Source organism: Vigna unguiculata, chromosome 1 (assembly GCF_037176805.1).
Source record: "Vigna unguiculata cultivar grain cowpea cultivar isolate G323 ecotype 2 chromosome 1, ASM3717680v1, whole genome shotgun sequence".
In the NCBI taxonomy this organism is placed as follows: Eukaryota; Viridiplantae; Streptophyta; class Magnoliopsida; order Fabales; family Fabaceae; genus Vigna; species Vigna unguiculata.
This window is the reverse complement of record NC_140792.1, coordinates 30,089,193-30,098,521: the sequence shown is the minus strand read 5'-3', so window position 1 is coordinate 30,098,521 and position 9,329 is coordinate 30,089,193. Positions and strand designations below refer to the sequence as shown.

Sequence of the window (9,329 nt, the reverse complement as noted above, 5' to 3'; positions counted from 1 at the left end):
GCATACAGATTATATTAAAAAAGTACAATTGATATAAATAATTACCTCAGATGTAAAACTAACACTTATGTTAGTGTGTTTTAATTTACTTAAAACTTTTGTATTCTTGCACCAAATTTGAATAATTTGAATTTTAAAAAATGAAAAAATTATCTTTTAACAATTTTTTTTAACAAACTTAACAAAGTTTTTAAAAATAGAATTAAAGTACATTAATTTTTTTTTAATTAAAATAAAGTAATAAAATAATATTTTTTACCTAAATATATTTTATACTTTACCTAAGTAAAAAAGTTTGTCAAAACTTTGTTAAAAGAACTTTGTCAACCAATGCTCTAAAAAATATTGTAACAAAAAACGCTGCATGTAAGTCTAAATACTAGGTCAAAAATATAAAAAAACATATATATTATTAAAAAAACGTGTGAAAATTAAATAATATTTTTAAGTTGAGAAGTTACTCAATATTTTTAATCAAAACAGTATAATTATGCATTTATATCTTTTTGTACAAAAGTGATGAAAGATAAAACAATTTTTTCACAATAAAATAATAAAATTATTATAAAAAAATATAAACAATTTTTAGAATAAATTTTTTATTTTATATATAATTTTTATTATAAATAGTTAATTTAGTTTTAAAAAATTATTAAAGTTTTGAAAAACAGTAAAATAAATAAATTATTTAAAAGATTAAATTAAGAAAATAATTACTTTAATTTTAATTTAAAAAACAGTTACTAGAACGCAAAATTAGAAAAGAAAAAATGGATACCGGATATAATATATAGTATAAATTTATGTAATGGTATAGATTCATATTATACCAAATCATATCAAATTAAACTTATTATTCGAAACATATCTTATCTATGATACAGTTATTCCAAAAAATATGGTAATAGCGGAAATTATTAAATTTTGAAAATATGTATCACAAGTCTACCGGATAATCCGGTCCAACGAGACACTAATAAACCTTCTAAAATTTCCGGGATTGAGTTGATAAACTTTTTAATAAATATTTATAAAAGAAAAAGGAAATATATTTCCTTCTTAAGTTCAAATTAATTTACATACATTAAAATTAAAAAAAAAGTAATATAAAAATGATTTTATAAACTGATTTTAAATAAAGATAATTTAACTTTATATAAAATTTTATTTTATTATTTTTCTAAGAAATGTTTATAAAAAGTTTTAATTAAATGATGGCTTTACCAACCCAAAGATCCAAACATAGAAACAGCTCTCATGCATGTTATAATGATACAAATTCTCTGAAGGTTGAGAAAGTCTTATTAAGGCAGTATTATTTTGACATCCATAATTTTTACCCACACTTTATATTCACTATTTGTTTTTAATTTCTTTCTTTCTTTTAAATTTTTAAATGATCAAAATACTTCCTAAAAGTAGATAGATTGTGAAGTGGTGCATATAATGTAAAAAAAAAAAAAACATTTTCCTTCTTATTAAACTTTGTCATGATTATTTTCACCACTGTTATGTATTCATGCTTTTGATAAAATAAATTAATTAAACCGCATAAAACTCCAAGTTGAAATGACAAAAAAGAAAGTGATCCAATATATTATAACCAAAATTTCAATAGTCTTTACAAGTGATAAAGATGAACGAAGATCATATATGGTTATTACCTGCACTGTTGTTTGTGAAAGAATTTATCAGAGAGAAGTTTTGTTAGCAGATTTTTGAGCCTTCTTGAAGCTGGACCAGGGTTAAGCACACCATAATTCTCAGTTCTGAAACCTGAGCATGCTCTGTGTTTTCCACCCTGAGAGCACCACCCTCCAGAGGAAAATTGTCCATGGTACCTCTTGAGAAGCTCTCTATCAATTTTATCAAGAACTGGATCATTTCTCTTGAATTTTCTGGCAAATGGACGGCTACTAAGAACCATTTTTCTGTAGTCCTTGAGTCCCAGAGACCTAGGGTGCTGTTTTGGAGGGTTGTCCCAGGTAATGTAGTGAAGATCATGGTTAACAGTGGTGTTCTTGTAGTCTTCAGAGTTGCATATAACCGTTTGGAAATATCCTTCTGGGGATGACACAAAGTTGGTGTAGTATAGTAGAAGGGTCCTTGGCAAATTTTCCCATCCCACTATGCAATATTCTGCAAAAGATCTTGATAGTATTGTCCATGCTGAACCTGATGAATTTTTGGGACATTTAGAATCATATAATGTTAGCTGATGAAAAATGTCTATAAAGATTGTGTTCAGAATCCAAGTGAGTTTAGAGGTATAATTAATACAATCTGATGATCTAAATGCATATTTGGATTCAATTTAATAATTCAAAATCACATTAAGCACACCAGTTAATGTGATTTTATATAAATGCTGGCATGTTTTGTTCTATGTACAGAAATTGATTCTGGGTCTAAAACATGTATGTGTCTGAAATTGAGACTGACACAGTCTTGAAAAGATAAACAAAGCACAATAATAATAGTAGAAAAGATGTTATTAATGAAGACATACATCCACCGTCGAAGTACTTACTATCCTCCACCAGCAAGGAATCACATGCATTGTTAGAATCGACAACTTATGACACTTGTATTTTCCACCAAATACAATCTAGTTTCCAAAATTTCACCGAATCTCTCTGCATAAAACGACAAAGTCTACCTGGTATAATCCTTGCATTTCTGTTATATAATACCATGGTGATTTGTAATTAGTGAAAACTGACACTTTTGTTTTCCAAGACCCTTTATTCAATTTGATAATTTAGAAACTGTTCTGGGTACTTTTCTGTGTTGTTTTTTTTTTCATGTTCACCAAAATTCAGAGGCATGTGAGAATTAAGAATTAATCAGAATGGTGTGATGGCTAAAGAAGAGGTTGTGGAGTTTCACTCATCTGACATTGGTAGGTAAAGTTCTTGAAGCCACATTAACATCCATGCCAATCCACCACCAACCATTCAATTACCTTCCGTGACTTATGGGCTGTAATTTGAAAAGGACATTGATAATGGTTTACTCCTAAAAAATCTCTAGATCCAACCACAAAATATAGTTCTGATTGCTTATAGATTCTGAAATTTGGTTTCGGTTACTTCATAAATTTGACCTTTCACCATATGAAAAAGGCACTATTTCTAGAAATGTTCTGATACAAGAATCCTATTAGCTGAGTAGTACACACATATTAAACACTTAAACTAATCTACACCAATGAGTGATTACACTAGGGGGAATAGAAAACTAAGATAAGATCTCATATAAAGTTGAAATTTTGGCAGTGACCGACAACAATAAATTATGACATTGATGTATGCACCATATTTTATGGGACAACGCATGGTCACTGTACACGTACTTCAGAGTATCACATGGTCCACATACATGCCATTCGATTACCAAGGGAAAATGTCTAATAATACATACACATGCGTGTGATGAAGGGAATCACAGAGGATAAACTTAAACTTGTGTACAGTAACATAACAGCACAATCTAGATAGAACATAGAACAAAGAGGAGAAAAGAATACCTGTGTAGAGCTTAAAAGATGTTGGTAAACTCCTCTGCTTAATAACCCACCAAATTTCTGATTTATTCAGGCTATAAAGCCCCGGATCTATTATTATTGGCTTCCCTCTCTTATTCCTAAAAAGGGTATTCAGAACATTAAGATATCATGACTTTAAACAAATCATAAGGCTTAAAGTAGAAAAATCAAATAAAGGAGCAATGCCATGCCACTCACAGTTTCCAACCCAGTTGACTGCTATGTTGTATGAAATTGATATCCCTTGGCAACTCAGAAAACACTTGTATCAGATCTGAAAGATTAAAATGGTTCACACGCCAATCAACACTAGTAAGATAATTGCACACAGTTAAAGAAAGTGTGAGTGGAGAAAATAAACGGACAAAACATAAATGTTGTTTGTTATATGTTTGTGGTGTTCTAAAGGAATAGCATAAGGCCACTCACCATACCATCTTGTGTAACTAAGGGATAATCAGAGGCACTGAGATTAATAAACCAGTCCCATTGGCAGGTCCTAAGAAGCATTGCCATGGCATGGAGAGTGGTAGCAAGCATGGTTGGTCCTCTATATGTCACCAAATTAGGCTTTCCCACAACCCAAACATTCCCCACTTGACCAAACACAGGATCAGCAGCCACATATTGTGCCACTTCCCTGTGTTCAGCCTCTGGAGCCCCATAATCTACATGAATCAGATAGTAGTTCCCTGGATGATAAAGCACCCTCATCAATCTTTTGAGCTTCCCAACATCTCCTTTTGATGCAGAGATCAAGTAAGCAAAAGTAACCGGATAGGCCTTGCTGTTGTTCTTTGGGGCACTCATGTAGTTAGGCCTGAGGCTGGAGAGTTGTAGGGTCAATCTTGTGGGAATGAAGATGAGAAAGAACAGGATTGAGGATACCATGAAGGAAGCCATGAATATTTTGAGCCCCATTTGGGAGAAAAATGCAAAGAGAACATCAAAAATGAAACTTGTTTGAGAAAGATAAGGTGGGAGGAGAAGCTAGGTACATAAGAGGGAAAGAGGTTGTTCAGTGGTTAATGTTGTTGGATGGTGAAGACATCATAATATGGTGGAATTTGTGAAACTTGGAATAGTGTGGTTTACATCACATATTCTGGTTCTTTTCTTCGAACTCAAGGCCATCGTTTGTCAGTGAATTGTCGGTTGAGATTAGAAAAAGTGGATTCCAGTGAGTGATCACTTTATACTTAACATCACTGTTCTAACTTCCTTGTCAAAAAAGTGTACAACTCCTATTCTGTGATATTTCATGTGTAAAGTGTTTGTGTTCATTCAATTGTAGTATATTAAGCAATACAATACTAACTAATTACTATTTAATAGTGTAAAATTGTACAAGTGAGCATGATATTTATCAATACACAATTAGTGAGAATTTATATTATTAGCCCTCCAATTCATTGCAAATTGGGCTAAAGAGGGAGCAAGATCTACTTCTCCGTTATCCCTTCTAAATTTGTGTCCACCAAGTGTTTGTCCTATTGTGCTAGCTGAAGTATGGGCACATATTATATTAGACCATAGTTTTTGTTTTCGGTTTACTCTTTTCATAAGCATAGAAAAAGGTATAGCGTAGCTGCTATCGTCTTTTTAGGGTTAATTTACTGAACTGTCTAATTTTGCATTCAATTTATCATAAAAATTTGAAATTCTTATGGAAATGGATAAATTATATTTAGAAGCATGACTTTAAGATAACGTACTTTAAAACACGAATTTGCCTTTGGTCAATTTTCCTGCTTTTACTATTTTTTATGCATAAATGGGAGTGTAGAAGCAATCGTTTAATTCTTTTTTGTTTCTTTAATTGTGTCCATAGGTATGATTTTATTTGTAAGCTTTTCTATTTATTTATAAACTGTGCGAACATTTAATTGTAAAGTTTTTTTTTTCCTTTTTAAATTGTCTATCAAGCATATTTTAAAGTTTTTTTTTTTACTTTTTTTTTGCAATTATTTATATTTTTCTATGTTTTTTTCTTTTCTTTTTAACTTAAACATTTATTATTTTTTTAATTTAAAATTGTTCTTACCGGACCTTGAAGCGAGTCTTTGATCCAGATGGCTTTGACAGACCTTAAGGCAAGTCTTCGATCTGGATGACTTTGATAGACCTTGATGGAGTGCTTCCAAGACTTGAGACACATGAGAAGATCCACCTGCAAAAGACTTTCTGACGCTCAAGTCAACAAGAAGGTAAGGATCTTTTTGTAAGAGAGAATGAGTATATGAGAATGTGTATTTCTTGGAGAATACTAGATGTATTTATAGGGCCTTTTGAGAATTGGATCCATGTGATAAAACAAATAATGTAATTTTAAGCAATATTAGTAAAATAACGACTTACCTCAAATAAAAAGTAATAGTAATAATAATAATGATAATAACGTGACACCTTGCCTGATAAACAGAATATCCTTTAAATATTTGGTATTAAGGAATATCAAGATGTAATCGAACTATCGATATTTGTCATAATTACTGTTAATATGATAGTAGTTGCCCCGATATATGTATCTTAAAATATTTTGTGGTCTTTTTGTGATGATGCTAATTGGACCTTATTGGGTCGCATTACCTAGTATCATCTATTGGGTCGGGTAGGTACATAAGCCCCCTAGTCTTGGGAGTTTGATTGGTGTGTAAGGCATGCTTGTTGCGGCGTTAATTGACCTCTTGGTCGAGTTGTGGCTGAATTTTACGATGTTATAGGTGGATGAGCTGCTTTGGGCTATTGTTTTCAACAAAGTTTGATACTACTTTTCTGAGCGAGCTTTATACTATCGATCTGGGCATATTTTAGTGTGTGTTGTCGACTTAGGCAAGCTTTAGTACGTGCTGCCAAGTTGGACAGGCTTTGGTATGTGTTGTCGAGTTGGGCTTAATTTTTGTTACCGTCTCGGTAACTCGTTTGCCACCTTTGTGAGCTTTTGTTACTGTCAAAATAACTTAGTGCCTTGTTTGAGGGCTTTGCTTAGGTTATTGTCTATGTAACTCAGTGCCTCGTTTGAGGGCTTTCACTTATGTTATTGGCTAAGTAACTACTTGATGCCTTGCTAGGAGGGGCTTTATTTTTACTACTTTCATTAACTTGGTGCCTCACTAGGAGCACTTTAGTGTTGCTTCTCTCAGTAACTCAGTGTCTTGCTAAGAGAGCTTTAATGTTATTATCCTCCATAATTTGGTGCCTCGCTAAAAGGGCTTTGATGTTACTACTTTTAGTAACTCGGTGCCTCACTGGAAGTAGGGGCAGACCATCATGTAGACAGAGGGAGCCATGGCTCCCCTAACAATTTTTACTTTTATTATATTTTATATATTTTTTAAAAAAATATATTTATATTTTATTATTTTATTTATATTAATTTAGTTTTAAAAAATTTTAAAATTTAAAAATCATATTTTCTTTCTCTATTATAATTTCTTTTACTTTTTTATTTGATATCTCTCTCTTTCGTGTCATTATCTCTTTCTCTTCTTCCATTTCTATCTCAATTGAACAATTTCTTCTTTTGAGTAAGTTTCATTTTTTACCATTTTTTTTCGAACCAGTATGTTTTTCTCTTGTTTGTGACTTTTCTACGCTCTAGGCATATTTTTATCTCTTTCTCTTATTCTATTTCTATCTCAATTTTCACCATCAATTTTTTATTATTTTCAAAATCAAATTGTACCATGACAAAATTGAGAAGTGGAGGAACATTTTAGATTAAACAATTTATTTTTTTGAGTAAGTTCATTTTTTACCATTTTTTTTCGAACCAGTATGTTTTCCTCTTATTTGTGACTTTTCTACGCTCTAGGCATATTTTTATCTGTCAGAGATCATAAAATCATAAAATCATGCTCTGATTGTTGATCAAACTCCTCTTTGTGTAAATAAAGTTATTTTAGGTTTTGAAATTGTGTAAGGGAAAAACAATATCAGGAATCTACTATAAGGTAAGGGAAACTAATAATTTAGAAGCTTAGTTTTCTTAAAATATTGAGTCTTAATTTTAAGATTTAATTTGGGGTATTCATAATTTTGTCTTTTCCTAAATATGTGAGAGGTGACAAATTTATATTAGAAAAATTATGGGTAAAGAGAAAAAAAAATTCTTTTTTCAAGAGGAGGATTTGTGATGAAGATGAAAAAAAATGCATCTACGTCATTAGTGGCGGAACTTGAACAAAAAATTCTACATCTACAACCGAAAAATCTATAGCTAAAGATATTTTTCTGCAATGAAAATAATCAGGTTGAGAAATAAGATGGAGGCTAGATTTTTAGCAATCACTATGATAATCTATATTGAAAGGATATTGCACCAAACTTTAGTTCTAATTCAATTATTGAAAATAATTTATATATAACAAATATAATTTGACCCCCCTAAAATTTTTGCTCAAGTTTCGCCACTGGCTAGAAGGGCTTTGATGTTACTACTCTTAGTAACTCGGTGCCTCGCTAGGAGGCTTTATTGTTACTGCACTCAATAACTCGATGCCTCGCTTGGAGGGTTTTATTGTTATTGCTCTCAATAACTCAATGCCTTGTTAGGAAGTCTTTATTGTTATTGCTCTCAGTAACTCGGTGTCTCGCTATGAGGGTTTTAATGTCACCGGTCTTAGTAACTCGGTGCCTCACTGGGAGGGCTTTGATGTTACTACTTTTAGTAACTTAGTGCCTCTCTAGGAGGGCTTAATTTTTATTGCTCTCAGTACCTGTGTGCCTCACTGGGAGGGCTTTGATATTATTACTCTTAGTAACTTAGTGCCCCGCTATGAGGGTTTTATTGTTACTGCTCTAAGTAACTTGGTGTCTCGTTAGGAGGGCATTATTGTTATTGCTCTCAATAACTCAATGCCTCGCTGAGAGGGCTTTGATGTTACTACTCTTAATAACTCGGTGCCTTGCTAGGAGGACTTTATTGTTATTGCTCTCAATAACTCAATGCCTCGCTGGGAGAGCTTTGATGTTACTACTCTTAGTACTCGGTGCCTCACTAGGAGCGCTTTATTGTTACTACTGTTAGTAACTTAGTGTCTTGCTAGGAAAACTTTATTGTTACTACTCTAAATAACTCGGTGCCTTGCCGAGAGGGCTTTATTGTTACCGCTCTCTTATGCGGGCTTCTTTCTGGATTTCGTGAATGAGATCTAAATCACCTCAAAGTTTTTCTTGGTTGTACTCTTCATCAAAGTGTTGTATTTGATTACGATATCATTACCTTATTTTTAGCCTTGACATTGTCAATCTGTTTCAATCTAGTTTTATTACCTTGGATATGTGTTTTATGTATATATACATTATTCTGAGTGGATTCCTATCATAAATAAGTTTGACTTTTCTTCCTCTATTCGATTACAAAGTTATTAGAAACTCAAAAGATAATGAAAGAGAAAATAAAAATATCTTAATAATTTTTTTCTTTATTACATTTGATTTTATGTTTTATTATTTATTAACATAAAGTTATACTTTATAAAAAAATATCCAATTTAATTTCTATTATTTTTTCAATATAGTACTGCCTAATTTAAAAAATACATATAATTTAAAAAATTTAAAGTTACATATAATTTAAAAAAATTCAAAACACATATAATTTTAAAAAATTCATAAAGTTAGGTGGTCCTTCAATCATCCGCACAGCTGATTTGAGAATTATGAGGTTGATTTGAAGGGTTTAAAAAGGAAGTGTCTCCACTCACATTTAGAAGTTAAAAGATCGGTTTGAAACGACGGAAGATGTTGTCAACTTCAAGTTTTCTCCACTAACAAAATT

The 9,329-nt window shown here is 31.5% G+C and overlaps 1 protein-coding gene across 1 annotated transcript; it reads right to left on the bottom strand.

Moving 5' to 3' along the window:
- Nucleotides 1-1,564: 1,564 nt before the first annotated feature.
- On the bottom strand, nucleotides 1,565-4,734 carry LOC114173539 (beta-glucuronosyltransferase GlcAT14A). Its single transcript, XM_028058009.2, has 4 exons — nucleotides 3,982-4,734; nucleotides 3,746-3,821; nucleotides 3,530-3,645; nucleotides 1,565-2,175 (listed from the first exon to the last, which is right to left on the bottom strand). Exons 1-4 carry the CDS (start codon nucleotides 4,466-4,468, stop codon nucleotides 1,661-1,663), a joined length of 1,194 nt encoding a protein of 397 aa, XP_027913810.1. The 5' UTR covers nucleotides 4,469-4,734; the 3' UTR covers nucleotides 1,565-1,660.
- Nucleotides 4,735-9,329: the final 4,595 nt, after the last annotated feature.

Excerpts from the sequence above, each read along its gene's own strand:
- LOC114173539 (XM_028058009.2), bottom strand. The coding sequence starts at position 4,468 with ATGGGGCTCAAAATATTCATGGCTTCCTTCATGGTATCCTCAATCCTG. Across the intron at positions 3,822-3,981 it reads TCCCTTAGTTACACAAGATG|ATCTGATACAAGTGTTTTCT; the intron begins GTATGGTGAGTG and ends TTAATCTTTCAG. Across the intron at positions 2,176-3,529 it reads ATCTTTTAAGCTCTACACAG|GTTCAGCATGGACAATACTA; the intron begins GTATTCTTTTCT and ends AAAATTCATCAG.